The 24765-nt window shown below is 58.3% G+C and overlaps 1 protein-coding gene across 1 annotated transcript; it reads left to right on the top strand.

Moving 5' to 3' along the window:
• The first annotated feature begins 1960 nt into the window (after positions 1-1960).
• CARMIL2 (capping protein regulator and myosin 1 linker 2) lies at positions 1961-24765 on the top strand. The gene is made up of 39 exons (XM_026856985.1): positions 1961-2000; positions 3252-3343; positions 3475-3525; positions 3820-3879; positions 5157-5278; positions 5540-5637; positions 6119-6189; positions 6817-6890; positions 7847-7922; positions 7999-8087; positions 8404-8498; positions 8650-8736; positions 8980-9089; positions 9459-9536; positions 9890-9966; positions 10063-10167; positions 10384-10453; positions 10648-10729; positions 12275-12371; positions 12736-12793; positions 13275-13447; positions 14140-14208; positions 14826-14919; positions 15000-15095; positions 15525-15653; positions 16583-16696; positions 16859-17034; positions 17523-17610; positions 18051-18167; positions 18669-18821; positions 20701-20804; positions 21253-21658; positions 21933-22052; positions 22374-22410; positions 22580-22648; positions 22885-23199; positions 23373-23480; positions 23710-23820; positions 23923-24765. The coding sequence occupies exons 1-39, from the start codon at positions 1961-1963 to the stop codon at positions 24096-24098; spliced, it is 4287 nt and encodes a 1428-aa protein (XP_026712786.1). The 3' UTR covers positions 24099-24765.

The following is a 24765-nucleotide window of genomic DNA, read 5'->3' as shown; positions in this document are numbered from 1 at the left end:
AACTAGAGCAGAAGAAACTCCAGCTCAAATTAAGGAAACCCTTAAGTGCTCAACTCCCCAAGCGTGATCTGGGGATGGAGAGACCACCAGGATCTCTTTCTGGGAAGGTCCTGTTACTCTAGGATAGAGCTGAAAATGGCCAGCTCATGTCCTCTATGGGGAAAGAGAGGAGGTAGGTTTCTCTAGATGTCCTGACATGCCTGGTCTTGCACAACAGACAGGAAATGCTTGTGCTCATAGATGTCTTCCTCTGCCCTGCACGGATACTTGGCATGTTCCAGCATGTGGGACCCAACATTTTGGGGAATGAGCTTGGGATACAGAGCTCCATTGTGCTTCTAAGCTTCAATAGAAGCCATCTTCTGATGGGTGCAATGAGACAGCTGCTCCTTCCATGTCCTGAATATCATTGCATAACAAAGCTGGGACCTGGTGCCCTTTCTGGGAAGTTCAGATACTAGTAGCCTGGTCTCCTGTCATCCTGGAAAAGCCACAGATGCGGCCAGGACTGTCATTGGCAGATGCTGTCTCTGCTGGGTGGTGAACACCCCATGTCCTTCCTCTTCCTAATGCTTGTCTTCCCACTGACGTAGCTCAGAAGGCTCAAGAAGGTGTCTCAGCAGAGGTCGGTCCTTGCCCGGAGCCATGTTCTCCCCAGCCACCCCCTTGAGAAGAGCTGCTGTGTGTTGTGGTTGGGCTCTATGGAGACACCATCTCTGCAGGGAGATGGCTTCCTGTCTTTGCTTTCACGCTGAAGGTGGTTTCAGAAGCGCTGTGGCCCCAGGTGCATGCGGCAGAAGAGCAACATCACCCAGCCCTTCCAGGGATCACCTTCTCCTGAGTTATTACACCTCTGGGAAAACCCCTCTGGGAGCCCCCGGTTGGCAGATTGTAGCTCAGGCAGCCTGGAGCTTGGTGACTTGTCAAAAAGGAGCAATTCAGGGGGGCAAGGCAGCTGGCACCCTCCATCCCAGCTGATGCTGGTCTTGGGGACCCAGGCTCTGCTGGTTCGCTATGCATGTTCTCTTGAGTCTCTGGCAGGGCCAGCAGAGCTGACAGAGAGCAATATTGGGGCGAGTGAAGTCCTGCAGCACTGCACAGGGCACATGACAGCTTTCTGCTTCATCCTGGAGCACTTCTGGCTCTTTTCCTGGTCCAGAGCCTTCCCTGGGTAGTGAAGTGGTTGATGTGCACACTCCTATTTCTCTAAGGAGTCCACCTAGCCTCTGCCTCTTACTTCAGGGCAGAGGTTTTGTCACTTTGGCATGACACCTGAGGCATTTCTACTCTGGAGAAGCCATGTCTGCAGCGCCCTGCAGTGGGCCCCAGAACCCAGCCTCCAGAGAAGCACCCAGCAGTGGACACTGGCGCCCATCCTCTGGAGAAGCACCTTGCAGTGGGCACCACCACCCATCCCTATTAACTTGTCCTGCACATGCCCCGTGCAAGGTGATGGGGCTGGGCTGATCTTTCAGCTCTGGGAAGGGTAGAGCTGCCCTTTTCACACTCACCAGCTATCTTCAAGCAGAAATACATCCCCATGAACCACCTGTGGGGGCTGCAGGGCAGGGAAAGGTTATGGACCCTCAACCCACGGAGGTTGGAGTCATGGGGAGATGCTGCTGCTCCTGGCTGAGAGGCACTGCTGGGTGGTCCTGCTCACCTTGGTGAAGACATGCGGGAGGAGAAGGGCTGGGCAGGGCTGCCCCTCTCCTCCCGGCAGGGCTGGTGGGCCGCAGGCGCCGTCGCTTTCATTTCACTTCTCTTGCTCAGGCGGTAAATCTTGCCTGACGGGGCAGGAAGAGGCACCAAGCGCCAGGCGGGGGAGGAGGTGCCGAGGCGGCAGCGCTGCCGGTTGGTAACCTCAGCGCTTCCTCCCAGCAGGGTGCCTTCCCCGTGGCACCCAGAGATGCTGCCCTGACACCTGCGTCCTTGGGCGGGCGACCCCCTGGTCCTAACCATGGCTGCATCCCCCGGAGGGATCCCCGATGAGCTGCAAGGTAAGCATCACCCACTGCAGGGGCACTGGTGCCACATGGAAGGTGCCAGTGCAGGGCCTGCTCGGGCCCGGTTTGCCATGCCAGGGTTGGCAGAGCCCCTTTTGGGTTCCTTGTTGGCAGCAGCTATGGCTCAGGGGGGTCTGAGCAAGGTCTGAAGTGTGAGGGGTGCGAGGGCTGCTCTTGCCCCCAAAGCGTGAGGATGCTGCTTGGGCCAAAAACATCCCCAGAAAACAGGCTAAGTCCTCAAGGATGTGGTTCTCTGTGGCTCCTGCTGCCTGGTTTGTGGGTTCAGCTCACTCCTATGGGCTTGGGGTCCCTCAGCCAGCTCGGGGGCCCCAAAGTGTGAAGGCATGGCCCTGCCTGCAACCCTGGCCCAGCTCCCCAGCAGCAGGGGATATGTGAAGTACCACTGCTCCTAGCCTTCCCTTATTTGACTGAAAAAAGCAAAAGGCTATGATGGTCTCGGGGCCCTGCAGCCTCATTAGCCCACCAAGGCTTGCAGTGGGGTGGGAAGGAGCCAGGTCGCTGCATCCTCCCAGCCCCAGCTCTCAGCTCTATCAGGGTGGGTCCCTGGGGATGTGTGGCTCGGTGTCATTGTGAAAACCTGGTTTGCTTTGCATGGCGATTGGCAGTTGTACTTCTGGTCCCATTTCAGTGTGAAACAGGGGAGATGGGGAGGCAGAGCAGGGAGGTGATGTGCAAGGCAGGACGCAGCAGGCAGGAGCGATGCTCGCACTGGTCCCCAATGGCTGTGAGAGCAACTGCTTTGGAAGAACAGGGAGGTTGGCACACACGACCACCCGTGCATGTCACGGCTGGGAGAGTTCCCCCCAAAAATGCAAAAGCAGAATACATCCCTGGCTTCGTCATGAGGAGGCAGGACTTGGGCACTGCGTTGCTCCCCAGTGGTAAACTTGGGAAGGAAAAAAGGAAGAGAAGCCAGGACCTTCTTGTGGCTCAACGCCAGCTCCCTGTGAGCAGAGCAGCATGTGCAGCATAAACCATCAACCCCAAAGCCCTCCCTATGCTTGGCCAAGGCTGCAGCCTGGGCTGCAGAAGGTGATGGGGAGGTGGGTTTATCATCTGAGCATCAAACAAGACCCAAAGCTGGTCAAGAAGTACCTGTGGATGGAGAGGATTTGATTCAGGTTGGGACACAGGGGATGGTGTCCCCAAGGGCAGCAGGGAATGTGGGAGAGAACCAGTGGTGGCTTCAGCCATCTCACTTCATGTGGACATTGGTCTTTTCAGAGGGCATCACCTCCTTCCTGGGGACGAAGAAGGTTCTCCTGGTGATGAGCATCCAGCTGCAGGTGAAGTCAAAGTATGACGACTATATCTTGGTATGTGCAGAATCCAGCCTGGTTCCCGCTTTCCCAGTTTCCCCAGGCAGCCATTTCATGGCCATAGCAGGAGACAAGGGTGGCTCCCATGTCACCGCAGTCCCTTGTGACACCAATGTCCCTCTGTCTAGGTGCTGACACCCTGGCGAGCCTACGTGCTGCCAGTGATACTGCCAGTGAGGGTAGGTGCTGGGGACCCTGCACCGTGGTAAAAGCCCTGTGGCTCCTGGGCGAGTACTGCTCAGCTTCTTGGGGCATTGGTGTGGGTGCCCCATGGAGTGACCTGGGCCACCGGGTCTGGGAAGTCCTCAGGAGCAGGATGGAGGATGGGGTGAAGGGGAGGGGGGTTGGATCAGGAAGCTGGGGGACATAGCCAGGCACTGCCTGGGGCATGCGGAAGGGTGGGAGCTGGGGGGCACCCTTGGGTCCCCCTTCTACATCAGCGCTGGAGCTGATCCTGCTCGTCTCACCCACAGGTTCACAGCAGCTTCAGCTTCCTGGAGGTGAGGGAAATGACAGTGCGAGAGCCCAGCCTGGTGAGTGGCACCAAAACCTGGGGCAAACCCAGCCCAGGCACCCACCCCACCTTGTGCCCATCTCTCTCTGTAGCAGACCCTGGCCCTGGCCCCCTGTTGCACCCTGAGGGTCACCTGTGAGAGCACTCCAGGGTATTTATCCCTTTGTCACCTCTAAAGAAATCCTCTTATGGCCTCGCCCAGGGCATCACCCTCGGGGCTGGAGGTGCAGGGAGTCACCCAGGGGTGCTGAGGACAAGTGTGGGTGCCTGCGCCCCTTCCCCTCTGGCAGCTGCAGACAGTGCCTGGCCATGGCACCTCCCGCGAGGCAGGGACAAGGTGACAAACGGCTGCTGGCTTATGGAGACAAAGCCAAATTTAGCAGGAGGGTGTTTTAAACCCCATTAATCCTCTTAGAGGGTGGCGTGTGCGTAGGGCAGATGCAGTGGGTGGGAAATGTGGAGGAAAGGAATGGGATGCCCTGGCTTGGATGTGTCATCCGAAACAGGGCTGTGGTCCTTGTTAACCTCTTGACAGTCTTTTGCTCATTAAAGCATCATCAGGGATGATGGCCCCAGCCTCTAAACAGGGTTTCTGTTGCTTGGCAGGTTGCGTGGCTGAGCTCCAGGAAAGAAATAGAGAGCTGGGCAGACAGCAAGGGGTGCTGGGGCTTGAAATCCCACGGTTGAGAGGGGAGAGACATCTGACTGGGATGTGGAAAGCCCAGGGGTTATTAATCTGCTGGCAGAGCACAGGCAGGGTTGGGCTCCGCTGCCTCCCGCAGCCCCCCGCAGCCCCGGGCACTGGCAGAAGCACCGTCCTCATACGATGCCAGCAGATAATTGTCATCTCTCTGCCACGCCTCAATCAGCGTGTAATTAAATCAGGGAGCGTGTTGCCATGGGATTTTTTTCTGGTAGGAACTGAAAGCTAAAAAAGCCTCAAAACGCGATTAGTTAAATTCAGGGAGGAAACCTCCATCCTCCAGCTGTGGCTGCTGCAGGCAGAGTCAAGGGTATTCTCACCCCCCACTTTGGGGCTGCTTCTGTATTAGCTTAGCTTGGATTTTGGGGAGGTTTACACCTTATTCTGGCACATTACAATCTTTTTAGTGTATTTTCTCCTAAATTCCTGGTGCTGCAGCCCTCCCTGTGCTCACAGCGCTCTGGCTGGGTTTATAAGCAGCGGCTGGGTGTTTGCAGCGAGGAGCTGATGGCTGTCACCATTGTGTCTGGGGGCTTGGGGATGCCGTGTGCTGCCAGCTCACTCAGGCATTTCCCATCCTTTGGACCCCGCAGGTTGTCATAGAAACAGATGCAACATCTTATGCCTTCCGGTTCATGTCCTTTGATGATTTGGAGCAAGTTATCATCCATGTCACCATGTCACTTAAGAAGGTCTTTCCAGACTCATCCCCTGGGTAAGGTTCTTCTGCTCCTCAGGGGTGGTTGTGTAGGTACCAGAGCAAGCTCTTTGCTCGAAAAAGCCCCAAATACACGATGGGTTCACAATAGCACCTTTTAACAAGAGAAAAAACACTGATGGAGGCCAGACCGCTCCCCAATCACATTGGGAAGCTTATTTCTGGCCACCCTATACACAATGGTTGTAGCTAAGCATAAAGTGGTGGGGATGCTCTTCTCCCAGCCCACCACCATACACCCTCCTGGTCTTTCCCCAGGACGCTGCTTAAGAACTCCCCCCCCAACCTGTATGAGAGGATCCAGCGGATCACCAACTCTCTGGAGGAGATGCTGCAGAGTAGCCCCGGGCCCTGCGGTAAGCTCTTGTTTCCACACACCTCCCCCTGGCAGGATCAGGAGGGTTGGAGCACCCTGGGGAGCTGGTTTGAGGGAACATAGTTCCCCAGAAAGGAGCAGGACAGCTGTGGGGCAAGGAATGCTCAGTGTCCACCCATGAGGATGGGCAGCTGTGGATGCTTCCACCCACCTCATGGCATCGCTGCAGAGCCAGGGGCTTTTCCTGTAGCCTGGTTTGGGGTAGGAGACCTCTGTTGTCATCACAGCAATGAACCATGCCCGAGAGCTACATGGATCAAGCAAAGTGAGCTGCAGACCCCAGAGTTATGTGATCATTTCTGGGCTGACACAGGACACTCTGGCCCCTTTGAGGAGGGAAGGGAGAGCCCTCACCAACACTTTTGAGCCCCTACCATCCCTCTCCTACTCCTGCCCTCCTCAAAGGTCTCCTCCATGTTCCTGTGGGCAGGTCTGCCACCAAGTCTGCTTTCTCTTTGCAGGGGGGTTTTCAGAGACCTACGCTGCTTTATGTGATTACAACGGCTTTGCCTTCCGCGAGGAGATCCAGTGGGTAAGCTGGTCTGTCCCATGGAGAAGAGACAGTGACAGCATGCCACTCAGCAGGCGGGGAAGCAGGGTGTTCACAGGGCTGCTGGGGCTGGGAGTATCCCAGGGACATCCCAGAGCTGTGAACTGCAGTTTTGCCTGGTTTGAGTGCCCACTGCTCCTTGTGGCATAGACTCAAAATGCAGGTGGGAATGTCTTGGAGCAGGTTGTTTTCCAGACTGTCACGTAAGGTCCCTGGAAATCTGGAACCTTGCTGAGTGTCCCTAGTAGAGGGGAACCCTGCTGAGACTCAGCCAAAGTAGGACTGGTTGTCCCCCTCTTCCTCTGGGACAGTGACTCCGGCCCACCTCTCCCCACACCCTTGTTCTCACCAGACTTGGGGTGTGTTGCCTTCTGGCCAGTCCCTGCAGAAGTGGTCCAAGAGCCATCAATCTGGGCTATCCCACCACTCTTGCACTTGTGTCCTGCCCGCCACAGCACTAGGGGAGGTTTTAGGCTTGGGGTTTAGGCAAAGGCCTTGCCAGGGGAGGGTCCAAAAGGTCTCAGCTCCCTCCATCAGCACTGGACAGACTTGGAGACCTCTCCAAGACCAGGTGCTGAGCCTGATCTGTGTGTCCATCTACCTGGGCAGGACGTGGACAACATCTACCACAGCCAGGACTGCCGGGAATTCAACCTGCTGGACTTCAGCCACCTGGAGAGCCGGTGAGTCCCCCAGCCATGCCACTTGCAGTGCCCCATGCCATGCCAGCACTTGTCCTCATCCTCCCCATCCATGGCAGGGGTGGCCCAGCACACTCCTCCGCTCGTGTTAGAAGCTTTTATCACTTTACACGCTCCAAGGACGCCACATCTGCAGCCCAGTGCTCCCCTGCACCAAACATGATGAACCCCATCCCATGGGGCGACAGCCCTGAGAGGCTGGGCAGGCTCCACTGCTCATTCTCTATACTTAAATAAGTCTGCGAGCTGCTTACAGAGGTGAAAACCAAACGTCACAGAGGCTTCTCACAGCTCATGGCTGTCAAGTGTTTCACTATGCAAAGCAGCTGGTGCTGCTTGCTTCCCCAAAACTTGTCACTCCTCCCTACCAGCACCCCAAATATCTCTCATAACCTTCTAGCAGGGCTCTGCACCCAGAATTGTCCTCATGGGGCTCAGCCATGTATTCATCCTGAGAGACAAAGCAAGGGCTCAGCTCTGGGGGAAGGCAGCTGTGGGACTGGGGTGTAGTGAGCCAAAGTTCTGGGCGGAGCATTTTGGGGAACAGAGAGGATCTGTGTTCAGTCGGCCAAAAGGGAGACAGTTTTAGAGATTTGATTGACCAGGAAGTCAAAAAGAGACTTGTTTCCACTTGAGCAAAACCCGTGTTGTTCTTTACAGGAGAGTTCAGAATTGAAAATAGCAGACATTTTGACAGAAGCATGCAAATGTTTTGATTAATCTTTTTTTCTCTGAGAGGATAATCTGGGGAAGCTGAGCTGTGTTTGTGGGTTGCTATAAACCCATGGACCCCTGTTCTGCTCTGGGGAACACTGTGTTGGGGCATCCTGGGGTTGGGTGTCTTGGGGCATCCCGGGATTGGGTGTGTTGGGGCATCCATTTGGGACCAGTCTTGGCTCAGCCTGGCCCCTGATTCCCTCATCCTTGTCACCCTGCAGAGACGTGGCACTGAGTGTTGCTGCCTTGTCCTTCAACCTGTGGTTCACCAAGCTCTCCTGCAAGGACTTCAGGCTGGTGAGTATTGGTGCTGTAGCACTGGGCGTGCCAGAGGTGGCCAGGTTTCCAGAAAGGCTTTCTTCTCCCCTGCCAGAACCAGGAGATTTCGGAGCAGCTGCTTTACATGCTCAGCAAATCAGTGACACTGGAGGAGCTGGTGCTGGAAAATAGCGGGTTGAAAGCGTAAGCAAAGATGTTGCCAGGCCCAGGTGCTGTGATGAGCAGCCCAGTGGTGCTCCCCTCATGTGCATGGAGCAGGGAGGTCCATGGACCCATGTATGAGAGGTCGTGTTGGTGCCCCATCCCCTCCCCAGCGTGAAGCTCACTGGGAGCAGAGAGCCCCTGTAGACTGGAGGCCAGCAAATATCACCAGCCCTTGGAGATGCTCTGCCACATGGGCAGGAGCTGGTGACACGTCCTCACAAGGCTACAGGGTTGGTGGCCTTTTCTTCTGGAGGTGACTGTACCTTGCTCAGATGGGTGACCCTTTTCCTCACAGTGACTTTGCCCAGAGAATGGCCCAGGCACTCAGCAACCATCCCAACTCTGTCCTGCACACCATCAACCTTGATGGCAACCACCTGGAAGACAGAGGTACCCAACTTCTGGGCCGGGATGAGTTTACACCCATGAAAACTGATGTTCAAATCTGGATTCCACCAGCAGCTGCCCCCTGCCTTGGGGGCTGTAGCTCGGGGTGGGATGGATACCTACAGCCCCTCAGGGCTCTCTGCTCTTTCATCAGGGATTGTTGCCTTCAGCCGGTACATGCAGAAGAGTCCCAAGGGTCTGCAGAGTCTCAGCTTGGCCAGGACGATGATCACTGCCAAAGGTACAGCCCAGTATCCTGTGCATTGCCTGGGTGCCATTGGAAGGCTGGGCACAGCAGTGCTCGGGTCCAAGCTGGCACCAAAGGGGTGGCTGGAGGGGCTGCAGGGATACCCTGGAAAGGGCATCTCCAAGGATGCAATGTCCTGTTGCCCCAGCTGTAGGAAAGTGTCTCTTCCTCTGCTCCACGGCTCTCCCTGGTGCAGGGGAACCATGGGCATCCATCTCTCCTCCTCTCCTCAAGCAGGGATGAGCACATTATGCAAGGCCCTCACAGATAACAAAGCCATCAGATCTTCCCTCCGGCACTTGGACCTCTCTGGAAACCCTGGCACCCTGGTGGGGGACGACATCAATGTGAGTGCCCAGGCTGCGATGGGGTGACACCCCAGTGGCTCTGTCCCCAGCATGGTTTGGATGGCTTTGGTCTCCTGAGGTCTGTGTCCTGCCTTGCACCTCAGGGATGGGGAAATCATGGCTGAGACACCTCCCTGCCTACCTGGGAGCAGCTGGGGGGTGCACTGGGGATGCATATCCTTGTGGGAGGGTGGGAGATGCCACCTGGAGCAAGGATGTATGCCAGGAGTGAGCAGCATGTGGTTGGGTCCCTCTGTCCAGGGGGACAGGCTGGGAGAGGCAGGCTGGAGCTGGGATTTCTGGACTGGAGGGTGCTGGGTGGCAGAGTCAGGGTCCTGGGCAAAGCCACTGAGCCCTCTCTGCCCACAGAACCTGCAGAGCCTCCTCCACCAGTGCCACTCGCTCGCCTACCTCAGCCTGGCTGGCACAGACTGCTGTTTGGATGCTGTGAGTACCTATGCAGGGGGTCCCAGAAGCGAGGCCCCACCCTCATCCCCCCTCCCGAAACCACACCGCACTGCTTGGGGGTGCTGCCATCCTGGCATGGGGCTGCAGAGACAGGGCTTGTGTGGGGCAGCGAGCAGCCAGCCCAGCGATGCCCCGCTCTGTGCCCACTGCCATGGGCAGGCTGGGGGACTCGGGGTTCAGCAGAAGGAATAAGGGAGCCCAACACAGGACAGAGCTGCTGACCACCCCTCATAACTCATCCCATACCATCACCCATCCATCCCCAGGCTGTGCGAGGGGCTGCAGCACTGGCTGGGTCCTCCTCGACACAGCTTGCCTCCTCACCCCGGCAGCTTTTTGGAGCCCTGGTCCACGGATGCCACACCAGTCTTGTCCACCTGGATCTCTCCAGAAACTTGTACTCCCACAGGTGAGCCCCCGGGATGGCGGGGAGGGGAGTGCAGTACCCAGGTGGGTGGCCGGTGCTGGGTGGCAGATGATGCCACTTTGTGTCCATCCCTTTCAGAAGGGTGAAAACCATCTCCCCTGACATCAAGGAGTTTTTCAGCCAGGCCTGTGCCCTCAGGCATGTCTCCCTGGCGGGTACCAAGCTGCCAGCAGATGCTGTAAGGTGAGGTGGGGCTGTGAGTCCACCGAGAGGAATGGATTTGGGGTGAGCATGGCCCAGGGGTGACCTCTCTCAGGGCTTTGAATGTTGAGAGGGCTGGGGGGGAGGATGTCTTCCCCAGCACCCCACTCCCACTGCCCGGACCATTGGGGGTGCTCCACGGCGAGTGCTGGTGTCCCTGTTGCTTGCACTGATGGGTGGCTTTGGTGACTTTTCCAGAGCATTGCTGCAAGGGCTGGCAGACAACCGTCACATCAGTGACCTGCGCCTGGATCTTAGTAACTGCGAGGTGAGAGGCCAGCACCCATGGGTGCTGTCAGTCCAGACGGGGGTCTTATTGCGGCAGTCAAGGGGGCTTGCTCCCTGTGTGGGAAGGTCTGTGCCCTGCCCGCCATGGGGCTGGGGTGACCTTCCCGACGGCAGGCTCTCGTTTGCAGGGCTCGACGCCTCCCCTTGTACTGATGTCTTGCTGTTTCTTCCAAGCTGAGATCAGCGGGAGCCCAGGTCATCCAGGATCTCATCCCCGACGCCAGCTCCATCAGCAACCTGGACTTGTCTGACAATGGTAGGTTGTTTTTTCCCTACCTGGGAGAAGATCTTTTCCATCCACGGGTCCAGCCAGGCTGTTTGGCAGAGGCCAACTGAGCTCCGGTACCTCGTGAGCTTGTAGGCATCCCCAGGAACATGGGTTGGGTCTGCTGTGCTTGCCCACCTCTCGACAGCACTGGCTAGTGCAACGTTAAACTGCAATTGTCACCTGTAAAAGTCCTTCAGCAGCAGAAGCTGCAACACTACAGGCTGTGTCTCATGGGGATGAAGGCACACAACAGCCAGCTGTGGATTCCTGCCTGAGAGATTACTACCTCATCAGGCTCTTACAGCTTTTTCAGACCAAAACCGACCACCCCCTGCCTCCCCCAAGACGGTCAGTCCTTACAGGTGCTCTTGTCCCTCTGCTGGTGTCCTTCCCAGCATGCCAGGCCTCTTCCATCACCTTCCAGTGTTGCATCCCATGGTAAGCAGCAGTGGTAGCCCTTGCCTCTCCCCTCACTCAGAGAAAACATCTCCAGTATGGGCCACGGGGAGACTTCTTCATCCCCTCCTGCCTCAAGACTTGACAGAAATGATTGTTCCTTGGTACAAGCCTCTTCGGCTCACTGAATCCAAGGGGGTCTTGCATTGCTATCTCAGGGTTTAAAGCATTGAAAAGTTCTTCCTGAGCTGAGATTCTTCCCACTTATCTGCAGTAGTTTGCAACCTCTGCTGCTAAACTTGTCCTACCTCCCAAGCCATGGGCGAGCAACCCTAATTATCACAGACATCACCATTGCCAGCTCTTAATTTCACCTAAAAGACCCCAAACCTTAAAGCAGCCTTGCTAAGATCTCACAGCAGACCATGCAGCTCCTTGACAGCCAGATGGCTCTGGTAAAGCTGATGTGGCTTGGAGTCCTTCAGAAACCTGTTGAGGCCACCAATGCTCCAAGAGCTCATTCACTCACCCAAAACCTTTGCCAAAATATGCTTATGGTTTTGACTTTCCCAGTAGAGCAGCTCTGTGCAGGAGGGCCAGTCCTGTTGATGAGTCTTGGTGCCTCTTGCCCTTGGGTGGGAGAGCAGATCTCTGTCCATGTCCCTGCTCTGTGGGAAGGACGTCACCTTAGCTTGCTGAGTTCCCCTGAGGATGCTGCAGCCAAGAGGGTGGGAGTGCAGGCAGCTGCCTGCAAGCTGTGAGAACACCTCCCATGTTGTCCCGGGGGGGTGGGGGGGTGGTTGATGGAGGGCACATCCCTGTGGGATGGCAGAAAGCATGAGCTGTCTATAGGTCAGTAAGTGCTCCCCATGGCTCAGCACAGCCTTGGCACCCCAAAGAGCAGGGGCCCCAGAGCGGGTGCTCCTTCCCTGGGGTCACTCCTGGCTCTGCACAGGTCTTCAAGTCTCCTTGAGGGAACCATGAAGAGAAGGAAGATGCTCAGGAGTTGCCCTGGGCATCTCCACCAACCTATGGTGGCAGCTTGGTGGGTCTTCAGGTCTCCTGTGAGGGACTATCTTGGTGCCACCTCTGTGGACTGCTTGGAGCATTCCAGTGGGTGTCTCCCATCTCTCGCAGGCTTCGACCCCGACATGGTGACCCTAGTGCTCTCCATCGGCAGAAGCAAGTCCATTAGGCATGTCTCTCTGGGGAAGAACTTCAACATCAAATCCAAGTAAGTGCAAAGCCGCAGCATCCAGGCCAGGAGCCACCCTGGCATCATGTACCCACCTTGGCTCTCTCTCCCCACTGAAAGCCCGTGGGCTGGTCAGGAATGCCAGGGATTGCCTGCCTGTCCTGCCTGCTCCAACCCAACGGGGAGCCTGGGGCCATGGGGGGACCATCGCCTGCTCCTGGCGAAGTCCCAAGGGACTGCAGGCGCTGCAGGGACAGGTCACAGCCTCAGGCAAGAATGGGAGGGAGGACTGAGCTCTGCCAGCTGCCCCGGGGGCATGCGGGTGGAATACGTGTGTGTGTGTGTGTGTGTGTGTGTGTGTGTGTGTGTGTGTGTGTGTGTAAACCCCCTGCCTCTCCCACAGGGAGGGGCTGTTGGATGTCCTGCACCGCATTGTCCAGCTCACCCAGGAGGACGACTGCGTAAGTCTGGTTTACCCTCAACCATCCCAACCATGCTTGCCCTCCTCCACTGCCGTGCAGCTTCCATGCTGGGGTGCCATCCAGATCCCTTCCTCCCTCCCTCCCCAGCGCCATTCAAATCCTTCTGCTCTGACTTTCCTCTGTCTGAAGCAGATGCTCGGTTCCCATACATCTGGGAAAGTGGGAGCCTGTGACTGGGTAAAGGCATGAAGGAGATGCTTGGTGTAACCTGGCTGCAGCCCAGCTTTCCAGAAAACCTCTTCCTCCTCTCTGCCTGTCAGACATCTGATCTAAATCCAGGGTGTTGCCTAAGCACCCATTGCCCTCCTGGTTCTTCGGGTTCAGCATGACTTTGCCTCTCCAAAACCAGTACCAGCTGCCTGCAGCAGCTGCCGGACAGGGATGGAGGCCATGTCTGCAAAGGTGACACACGTCCTGATATGCATCCTGGCCATGTCTCCCTTACTTGTCCCCTTTCTAGCCTCTCCAGTCCCTGTCTGTGGCTGAATCACGTCTCAAGCTGGGAACCAATGTCCTGCTGAGTGCCCTGGGCAGTAACACCAGTCTCATCGCTTTGGACATCAGCGGCAATGCCATGGGGGACACAGGGGCCAAGATGCTAGCCAAGGCCCTCCAGATCAACACAAAACTCAGGTAGCAGCAAGTCCACGTCACCTGAGGGTGCCCTTCCCACCTTGTGTAGTGTGGCCCTCATACGGTGGTCCTAGCTGTGATGCTGATGCCATTTGTGGAGGGTCATCATGGCTCCTGGTGACCATGGATGTGTCCCTGGTGGTCAGTCAGATGCTGTGACCGTATCTTTCTGTCATAGCAGTCATCTGGCAGTGCTGGTAGAGGATATGTGAAGGGCAAGAGAGAAGCTCCGTCCCTGCCTTGGCATTTGCTGGCTCTGCCAGGCTCCTGCACAGCCCAGGATGCTGCAGCTGGACCCTTGCAGTTACTGCCCTCACCCCACACTCTGGCATCAGTTCCTAAAATGCCATTTTTTGACCACATTTTGCCCACAAAGGGGAGGCAGGGATGTCTGTGGGGGTCTCCCAGCCAGGGCTGTTCCTCTGTGGGACATCTGCCCCTACCAGCAGGATGGTGCCTGACTGTGTCCTCCCTGCCCTTCACTCCTTCCAGGCACCCACGTACTTTACAGTTCCTTGCAAAGGCCAAGTTTAGGTTTTGAATATTGAGATTCAGATTTTTAATGTAATTTCTAGGCTTTCTGATGCCTGAGGTCAGCCTTGGACTCACTCTTCTTGGCACCAAGTGGATGGTCACCCACCCTGGGGCTCCATTGGTGTGGGCAGGGCTCACTTGTGTCCTTCTCTTTGCAGGACTGTGGTTTGGGACAGGAACAACACAACTGCTCATGGGCTCCTAGAGGTTGCTCAGGCTTTGGAGAGGTAAGGAAGGAGCTGCTTGGTCCTCCTGGCTTGCTACCACCATGCAAAAGAGCCTCTGGCACCATGATGTCAGTGTCCCCAGGGCCTCTTGTCCCCTTGAAACAGCAAATTCATCTCTCAGTTGCATACAGGTCCCAGGCAAGTTGGTCTACAGCTCAGATCTTGCAGCCAGCAAAGCAACCTGCCACACGTTTGGTGATGGCACCTTTGTTACCAACCTCAGGGTCTCCCCTGGGCTCTGCATCCCAACCCAGCACAGCTCTATGTCACCCAAGGCAGTCCCCCGTGAGCACAGGGGGATCTGCTGTTGGTGGAGATGTGCTGCTCCTCTCCTCCCTGCCCATGTGATGGGTAGAAGTTGTCCATCTGCTGAGGACACTGCCAGGTTTAGTGTTTGGCCGTGCAGGTTCTCTGAAGGTCTGAGGAAAGAGGCAGGGATGGAGAGCCTGGGTGCGTGGTTGCTGACACCCCATCAGGGTTGGTGATGGCCAGAATTTGGCCGTCCCCCTCTCCGGGGCTGGACCTTGGGGCAATGCCTGGGCTGCTGACGGGTGGGCTCTAGACCAATGTTGTGTCTGTGGGTAAATGCACCCCCTCACCCCCATGCTGCCTTGCAGGAATTACACCCTCAAGTCGATGCCCTTGCCAATGAGCGACGTGGTGCAGGCGTACCGCAGCAACCCTGAGAAAACGGAGGAGGCAGTGCACAAGGTGGGGGCACACGGGCTGTGGGGGGCCATGGGGCCGGGTGCCACCGATACCAGCTGCTCACAGCCTCTTGCCTGCTGCAGCTTCAGTCCTGCCTGATGAGGAACCAGCTGCGGCACACGCTGCCTGCACAGACCTTCCGCCTGCAGCAGGGCATCCTCACCACCTCTTCCGAACAGGTTTGCCGGCCGAATTGCCCTCCCCTGCCCCAGACAACCCCAGTTAGCTCATGTGAGCTCTTGCAAGCAACACAAACCCTTTTTCGCCTTTCCTGAATGGAGGAGGGCAGAGCAGTCTGGAGGGATGAGAGCGGGGCCAGGCAGAAAGGATATCTCCAAGGATCCCTCCTGGTTGCATCCATGCATTTCATGCATATGCAATGCTGGGATATATCACTGCGTGTTCCTGGCTTCCTGTGCACGTTTGCAAGCAAATCCCTGCATCCCCGGTTATTAGGCAGGGACGCTGGGGGAGCTGTAACCTGCCTGTGCCGCTGCCGCCCCATCAGGCAGCGCCAGCACATCCTTCTCTGGGAAAATCACGGCAAGGAGGGGAACTGGCAGTGCTGCTCCAGCGTCAGCATGTGACGCAGCTTCTCTGTGCTCCAGATGGTGAATGAGATCTGCCTGAGTGTGCAGAAGCATCTCGACATCCTCAGCGCCTGCCCGAGCAGGGAGGCAGAGGCGGACATCCTCTGCGCAGAGGAGGCCATCAGGAACGCCAACCTCTCCGTCAGCGTGAGTCCTCCGTGTGGGGAAACCCGCAACTTGCCTGGCCTCAATCTGGGATTGAAGCGGGTTACTGAGTAGTTAATGACATAATTAACCAGCAGTCAGGGAACACCAGAATTGTCGGTGCAACAGATGCACATCACCAAGCACTTACAAAATGTTAAAGAACATCTGTGAATTTCTGAATCCCCTTCTAGAACAAGGCCCAAAATGTTCTTAATCCCTTCCCTCCAGGGGCACACAGATGTGTGCACAACCCCTGGGAAGTGGGGGCTACAAGTACACCCCCTATTCAGCACAACCCTTTTGCTCATGCACCCCTCCTTGGGAGAGGTGAGTGCCCCAGCTTTGGGCACACCCTGCAGCCCACAGATGCCCACACTGGTGAAGAACACTCCCCACATCCCTGAGGTGTCCCTCCTTGGGGCACCCTCATCCCACCCCAGCTGGACACAGCCCAGTGCTGAGGATGCTCTATCAGCCCGTGACAAAGGCCGCTGCATTGGTTGGGTAGCTCCTGGCACTGTCAGCTCTGGTTTGACCCTCCTGATCCTGCTTCTCTCTTCCCATTGCACCTTCTCCTTCTCCTTCTATACTTCCTCCTTTTTCATAAATGTATTGGCACCCCTCTGGTTACTTAATTCGGCAAAAGTAGGATTTAAGACGATGGTGGAAAGGTGATGAAAGGGATATGAAAGGGTCTCCCCTGATCTGGGCAGTAGTGTGGCTGGGTGCAGGGGTAGAAGAAGTGTCAGTGGGTGGTGAGAAGCAGTGGGGCATCTGCACAGGGACTGAGAGGGGCCAGGATGCCCAACCTAGAAGGTCGATGGGTCTCCCCAGCTGATGCAGCCACAGATTCAGGCTGCGTGTGGAAGGATGGAAAGCAAGGATGAGGTGCCATAGGATGATCCATGCTGTTTCTCTTCCCATGGCAGATCCTACCCCTCTTGTATGAAGCAGGAAACACCCCGTACCAGAACGGCAAGCTGCAGCACAAGCTGGAGTGTCTCACAGAGGAAGCGTCACAGATCTGTGGCCGGGAAATCCAGGTGGGCACCCATGGGGAGCTGCCAGGGTGGGTGGGGAGCTGCTGGCAGCACAGGATGCTCGTCGGCCTCAGCCTGAGGATAAAGGACACAGTGTCTCCTGGAAACCATGTGAATTCTGGTAGAAGAGACAGTGAAAACTCCCCTTTCCTCCCCAAACTTCAGGCGATCATGCAGGCAGCACTGGACACAGCGCACAGCCTTTGCCCAGTCATGGTGCAGAAGACCAGGGTCAGGGACCAGCTAGTCAATGCCATGTCGGAGCAGATCTACCTCCAGGACCACCTCAACCTCAGCACGGTTCTGGACCAGATGGTCACTGATGTCTTCAGCAAGCTGAAGTGGGTGACGTGCTGTTCTTCCTTCTTACTTAGCAGCTGGTGCTCACCCACGGGGCCAGATGGGGATTTTGGGGGCTCCCTACCAACTGCTCCTCTCCTCACATGGTGGTGGTGTGCTGGGTCCTGCTGCTGCGTTTTCCCATCTGTGACTTTGCTTCCTGCTTGGATCTGGTTCAGATGTGTCACTAGGGAGCTGGGAAGTCCCATGGGGAGATGTTCCTGCAGGCGTGTCCCCATGGCTGGCAGAGGGGAGCCCCAACCAGTAATGGTGGGATGCACTTGTCGTCCTCCATCCCAGCCAGCGCCTGCTCCCCTTCCTGTTCCAGCAGCATGCGCCCAGAACTGGAGCCTGAGGCATGTCCAGGGTGATCCTTTGGGTGCCACGGCCAAGCAGCCATCTCCCCAGCAAAGCTCTCCTTGGGGCGGCTGGCTCTGCAGCTTGCAGGGACTGGGGGTGCTGGTCCTGACACCCCTCTCTCCATTCCCAGTGAAATCAAGCTGTCTGTCACAGCCGCTGTGGCTGACTGCATCGTGGATGCCGTGCTGGGAGACCTGACCATTGCCAAGTGCAAACTGGTGAGCACTGGGGGCTGCCAGCACTGGTGGGCTGAGGATGTGGGGCTGCAATGTGGGATGCAGGTCTGGCTAATGTGGCATTGCCTAGGCACCAGCCAATGTTATGACCATGGATTTATTGTCTGGGAAGCGGGACAATTCCCACCCAGGCTGGTTTTCCTCACAGGTAATCCTCTCCCAGTGTGGTCACAGCAGCATTAATGTCCTGAGTGAAGTCTGGGAGCCACTGCATGGTGGGGGGTGCTGGGGTGAAGCCAGGCACCATCCGCCCGTGCACCAGGGCAAGCACGGGTTAGCTGCGCTGGGGCCAGCAGCCGGCTAATCAGGCCTAAATCCGCTCGCAAATCCCAGCCGTGGGTAGGGAGTGGAGCATCGCGGAGTGCGCTGGGTGGATGGGTGCACTTCAGCCCCTGGGATAATTCAAGCACTAACGGTTTTAGGCAGACAGCCTCTCCAAGCAGGGGCTCGACCTCCCAGTACTGCTGCCGGAGCCAAATGAAGAAGATGCAGCTGCTCTGGCAAGGGGAAGGAATCCTCCAGACCTCTCTGCAGAGGAGGTAGGGTCCAACCCCTCTGCTGCTGCATGATGCCTGCCCTATAACCACCTTTTATCCGCCTTACCGGATGATGTCGGGCTTAATGCCACAGCCTCTCTGGATGCACGCACCCCTGGCCCCTCCCCAGGGCAGTGCTAAGACAATTAAGTGATGGGATATGGGACCATTAACCTGCCTGGCCACGCTGCCTGCCCTGCTGGCACCGGGAGCGTGTCCTTGTGGTGGCCGGGCTGGTCCTGGCCACGTGCAGCCCCTCCAGCTGGCCACTGTTTCAGACCTGGGATCCAGTGTGGCGTTGGCGCCCCAGAGAGGAAAGCATCAAATCTGGCATTGCGAGTGGTTTCAGTGCCGGAGCAAGATGAGGGGGTGCAGCCCTGGGGGTGATGGAGGGATTGCACCCATCCCTGGGCGAAGCCTGGCTGGCTCCGGCCGCTGCGGGATGCTGCTCACCACGGCCAGCTTGTCAACCCCGAAGCCACCACTGTCCCTGTCTCCCTGCAGTACAAGATGGCCCTGCGGAGGAAAAACAAGCATTTCAGGAGCATTCGGCCCACGCTAACTGTGAGAAGTAAGGCCACCGCGCGACTTTCCCTTGGCCGCAGCTCAGCACAGGCCCTGTCCCCTTTGCTGGGGCATGGCCAGTGTGGGGGGCTCGTAGCAGTGATTTGGGGGGCCACAGGGCAGAACCGTCGGTGATGATGCTCCAGGCTGCGGGCAAAGCCTGACAGGGATCTGGACCCTTCAGAGACCCTCTCCCAGTGCTGTGGCAGGGGTCTGCAGGCAAAGCTCACGTCGAGCTTGCTCTTGGGCTGTTTTTGGGGGCTGGCTGGCTCAGTCCCTGCAGGCAGCAGGGTAAATGCCCTGAGCTTGCTCACCCAGGTAGCCAGGCAGGAGTGGGAGGTTTATCCATAATTCCAGGTGCCACAGGCATCTCTCCCTGCCATCCCAGGGACCATCCTGGGCATGGGCATCACCAACCTACCCAGCACCCCTGGGGACCTGCTACAGGGGAGGGAATGTTGCCCACGTGTTGCTTCTGGTGCTCAGCTGCCCCAGGCTGCTCTGTTGCTGGTGTTGCCCCACAGAGCCCTGTGTCCCTGGAGGGGGCAAGATCCATGAGGGCCACAGGCAATGAGCAGCTGATGGGTGACTTCGGCTTTTTGGGGCTTTGGCTGTGATGCATATTTGGCTTGGGCTGAAGCAGAGCTGGCACTAGACCCTGGCACCCAGGTGAACTCAGGTCCCCCCCCCCCCCCCCCCCCCAAAGGGTGAGCAGCTGCAAATCCTGCCTTCTCAGCCCCCTTCCCAACGGAAAAGTAACTTTTGGGTGCAGTGTGTGGAAAGTCCAGCTTTATTGTCATCCCCGGGGCCAGACCCTACCGGCATCCCCTCGTCCCCATGATGTAGCTGGATCCTTCCACCCGCTGGAAAGCTTGCACAGCCACGGTGATGCTTGCCCTTGGACCGCGGTGGGACAAGCACTGCCATGGGGCTGAAGGAGAGGCAGGAGCTGTTTCCTGAAGGCAGAGTGGATGCTGAAGGCTGGCAGGAGCCAGGCAGGGCCCCGGGGGCCACCACCTTGGCACATGTCTCTGCAGCAGGACGGGCAAGGTTGGCACCCAGGGTTGGCCAGGTCTTGAGCAAGGATGGGCTTTGACAGATGCAATGTGTCAGGGAGAGCAGATTTCAGCTGGCTGGAACAGCTCCTGAGTGGAATCAATCCAGCCGTAATGAAAAGTCATTATGGATCGAAATGCCACCGATGGGGAAGTGCCTGCCTCTCATCGATAGGAAGCCACCAGTGTGGTGCCACATGCTTGGGGAGGAAGGTGGCTGTGGAGGAAGGCTTGGTCGTGGCACAGACCACTCTGCCATAGGTGACCTCCATCCAGGCAGTGGTGGCACTCCAAGGGTGGACTCAAGGAGGAGCAGCTGCCTGAAGGATGTAGATGCAGGGGTGTGCAAGGCACCTGTTCCATCACTGGCCAGGAGCATGCGTGTCCCTTCCCTGGGGCTCATGCCAAGGAAGCATCAAAGGCTTCTCCCACGGGACAGTGGGGTCAGAGACCTGGCCAGGCTCTAGGAGGGCTTCAGCAGGATTTGCCATTGTGTGTCACCAAGGAGGGTCAGAGGCGCCTTGCCTGTGCGTAACACACAGGTACCTGAGCATGTAGGAATGTTGTACCCCAGCCACCATGCTGGGGAGACACTGGCACTCCACATGTGGCACCCAGTGGGGTGCAAAGGGCTGGCAGCCAAGCTGCCCTGCCTCAACAGTCAGGGTGAGGGGCTGGCAGGAGCCCCGGGGCTGGCTGGAGCTCCTGATGCCCCAGGGATGCGGCAGGATTTAGAGCTGGGATGCAGCTGACAACACCACGGTCTGGCTTTCATGCCGGATGCACAGCAAGACAGAGGGTGCCGGCACCCATCATGCATGGGCACCCACTTGTTCTTGCACAGCTGTGGGTGGCACGTGTGTATGTGTGGGGGTATCTTTGCTCCACGCCAGGATGATGGCTGTGCTTGCTCGTAGGTGCAGCCCGTGGCCTGCGAGAACAGCGAGGACAGGAGCATCACCCGCGTGGACGAGGGGCTGGAGGACTTCTTTGCCAAGAGGCTCATCACAGAGGAGCTGCCGTAAGCCCAGGGGCGTGTCCAGGGCCCCGCACCCACCCAGCACCCTGGCACACACCCATCCTTGGGGTTCGGGCAAGCCCTTTGCCTTAAACTACCCTGCAAATGCTTCTGGTCCTGGTGCTGAAGAGATGCTGGGGAGAACATCTCACCCAGGGGCATCGCCAAGGGCAAGGCTGGTGGGAGAGGGCTGGGATGGCAGCCACGAGGCACAGGATGCAACCAGCACACCAGTCCAACGAGCCCAGGGAGGGGCTGTGGGGTCTGTCCCACAGCAGAGGGGCAGTGGGGTCCCCTGCTGGGAACAGCTGCCCTTGCCAGGACAACATCATCTTAGGTGGGATGTTTGGGGTCTGGATCTATCCCTTCATGGGTGGGCAGGAATGAAAAATGATCCCTATCCCTTTGGCAGCCTGGAGCTCACCCTTCCCAATGCTTCATCTTTTCCCAGCCCCATGGCTCCGGAGACCTGCCCAGGATCAGCCCCTCTGGTCCACTCTGGCTCCCGTACCCTCAAGAAGAAAATTGGGAATTTTTTTGCCTTCAAGAAACCTAAATCCAGCCGGGGCTCGAGATGTGAGAAGGAGCCCGAGGGTGGCCCCACTGCCCCCAGAAGCAGGCGCTCGATGCTCAGTGACATTTTACGAGCCCCCAGCAAGGCGGGCGAGGCGGGCAAGCTGCTGAGTAAATCAGAGGAGGGGGCACTCACTGCCGAGCCCCGGGCAGAGTCCGAGCACTGCCAGACCCCCGACTCTGCCCGCAGGATCCGGCCCAAGTACTCACGGGAGGGCAAATCCCAGTCGCTCATATTGCTGTCTGGGGAGGACGAGGATGCGCTGGGGGTCAGGCATGACAAGGTAAGCACTGTCACTCTCACCAAGCCACTGACCCTGCTGTTCAGCTCTCCCAGTGGATGCTGCTCCCACCCAAAGGTGCTGGAGGTGGGGTCACCTGGGCAGTGCAGGGGGACCTGAGGACACTGGACACATGGCTGGGGACATCCCTGCTGGGTTGTGGTTGTGCCTCCGTCTGCCAGGGGCACGGCTGGGGTTGGGGGCATGGGTGCCCCACAGGCAGGCAGGTGGGTCCTGTGGGTGCCATGCCCCTGGCAGGGCTCTGTCTGTCCTGCAGAAGAGGCACCTGGAGAAGAGTGAGGGGGAACTGCCTGGTTCCTTCGAGCAGCGTGTGCAGGTCATGCTACACCGCATCGGCGTCACCAAGGGCCCAGCTGCCGAGAGCAAGAAGCAACAGGTGGGGAGTGGCTCCACGTTTGGGACAGATCCTGCACCCAGGTGGCAGCCATGGGATGGGGGGTCCCTCGTCCGGGACCGGCAGCACCCAGCTCTGTGCCACCACTGCTCGTGGCCTCTGTCCTGTCACTGCAAGGGGGGGCAGATATGTGGGCTCCTATGCGCTGCATGGTGTCTGTCTGTCCCTCTTCCCTGGCATGCACCCATCCCCTGCAGCCACCCCAGAGCCTGGCAGCACCCTGCCCTCTGCCACCCATTGTTCCTAGAGATGCTGCCACCCTGACCCCCCCCTTCCCCTTACCAGATCTCTTTCCCCTTGCAGAACAAAGACAGTGAGATCAAGAAAGCTGGCTCAGACGGTGAGGGATTGCATCCTCCCCACCCTGATCCCCACCCAGCTGGGCACCCACGGGGTGGGCACAGGCAGGCTCCCAGCTGTGGGTCCCACCATCTTCCCCCCTCGCTGGGTGCTGGTGACACGGGGCAGACCCCAGCTCACTGATGCTGGCTGGTGGCTTGTGCTTGCAGGGGACATCGTGGACAGCTCTGCGGACTCCCCTCCCTCCCTGAAGGCCCGCACGCACTCGGTGTCCACAGGTGGGTTGCTGGTGGGTGCTAGGAGGAGTCACACCAGCTCTGTCCCCTCTGTTAGCACCGAGAAGCGCTATATGGGCACTGGAGCCCTGCACCCATGGGTGCCCAAACTTGGCAGATGGAAACCCAGCCCCTTGCCTGGTCCCTGGCGTGGCTGCAGGCTGGTTCCCAGCACCAAGAGCCACCTTCTGGGGCTGTGACCATCGGGCACCCACAGCTCTGTCCTACCTTCCCCACAGATGCACCCTTCCACAGCCCCGCTGCCACAACGGAGCCCAGCGCTGGACCGGCGGAGCCCCGGCCAGCCTGGAAAGCCCTGGGGAGGCAGCTGCCCGCCAAGCCGCAGGGCATCAGCTCTGAGCAGCCCCGGCACTCCTTTGTCCTGGCCGAGCCCAGTGGGCTGCCAGAGCCAGGGGACCGGGAGGGCTGGAGCAGCAGCCTGCCACGGCCAGGGAGGAGCACGCCGGTGGCACTGCCACGGAGGGTCAGCCACGGTGGGGAGGTGGGTGCTGGCAGCCCCCTGCCCACCCTGCCTACACTACCCAGCACCGAAGGTAGGACCCCCCCATCCCACTGCTGGCCTGCTCCTGGAGCCCCTTGGGAAGGGAGGGCAGCAGGGACACAAGCACCCATCGCTGGTGGGGGGGTATGGAGCAGGGCGCTGCCAGGAGGTTGGGGTGCCACAGGGCCTCTCCCCTCCGATAGCACCTCCCTGCTGCTTTTCCAGACAACCGGCTGATGCCACGGCTGGTGGCACCGTGGGGGGCTGGCCGCCGAGCTGTGTCCATCCATGAGGAGCAGCTCAGGGAGCCTGAGTGCCCACTGGAGCTAGGAAGTAAGTGAGGGCTGGAGTGGGACCCCCGACACCCCTTGCACCCCGCACCGGAGGAGCAGGCAGGGGGGCATCCCGTGTGCCTGGTGATGCTGCCTCTTGGCTGATGGGCAGCCACTTGCGGTGCCAGGGTGATGAGTGGTGGCGTGGGCGCACTGGGAAGTTCTCGGGGAGGTGGGGCACTTGGCACTGGGATGGGCTTCGGCAGCACCCACTGTTGTGCTTCCTCCAGCCGGCACTGTCCCCCTGCGCCTGCGGCGGTCGCCTGTGCTCAGACGAAGGACCAAGCATGATTCCCTCCCGGAGCCGGAGAGCGAGCCCGGACCGTGCTCGGATGCTGCAGGTGAGAGGTGATGGTCCCCCCACCCTCACACCCCTGCTAAAGCAGGGGTCAGGATATGGAGGGGTCCCCCCATGCTCACGCTAGCCCCCATCACCTCTCTAGGTGGCACGCCACAGGACTGGCCCCATGCCAGGCTGGAGGAGCCGCAGGCTGGAGCAGGCACTGAAGGCGAGCAGCCACAAGCCCTGGCACAAACTGTTGTGAATGTACAAGACTCAGCAGCCGTAGACCAAAGATGCCCGGTGCCGGGCCAGGGGGAGCCAGCCCAGGGACAGTGAAGCCCCTGCATGCCGCTGCACTGTTCCCAATAAAACCCTGCAAGCAAGAGCGTGGTGCCGGGGTGGTTGGCAGCTGGAGCAGAGAACGGGGCACAGCTCTGCTCCATGCCAGGCTGGCGTGAATGTGGCCATGGGGCCGGCTAACGATGGCATCACCCACCTCCCGCTTCGGGGACGGCCGGGCCACCAGCACCGGGAGGGCAGGGACACCCAGGGACCGTGCTGCAGCCCCAGGGATGCGCCGAGCAGCATCACCTTCCTGGATCTCTGCTGCCGCAGGCTGCAGCGGCGCAACGGGTGATTTTAGGCAGCAGCTGGGCAGGCAGCGGCGGTGCTGGCAGCCAGCCATTTTTAGCAAGCATTACCAGGGCCCTTTCACCTCTCCAGCTCCTCACCCCGCAGGGTACTACTTTCTCCAGACCCCCAAGATGCAGGTTTCCACCAGCAGGACCGTGACCCATTGTGTTTCGATCACGCAGCTCCGCTGTCCCCACAGCTCTCCCCGTGGCACCACCGTTACCCCAGCTCCCAAGATGCTTTCTCCCATGTCGACCTCCGCTCCGGACCAAATGCATTCCTTACACAGATGTTTACGACAAAGCAGCAAGATGCTTATTTTTTTCTTTTTTCTTTTTTTTTTTTAATACAAGAGCTGTGTATTTAAAAA

The sequence above is a fragment of the Athene cunicularia genome, assembly GCF_003259725.1.
Source record: "Athene cunicularia isolate RWA chromosome 11 unlocalized genomic scaffold, athCun1 chr11_part1, whole genome shotgun sequence".
Classification (NCBI taxonomy): Eukaryota; Metazoa; Chordata; class Aves; order Strigiformes; family Strigidae; genus Athene; species Athene cunicularia.
This window is presented reverse-complemented; position numbering and strand designations above follow the sequence as displayed.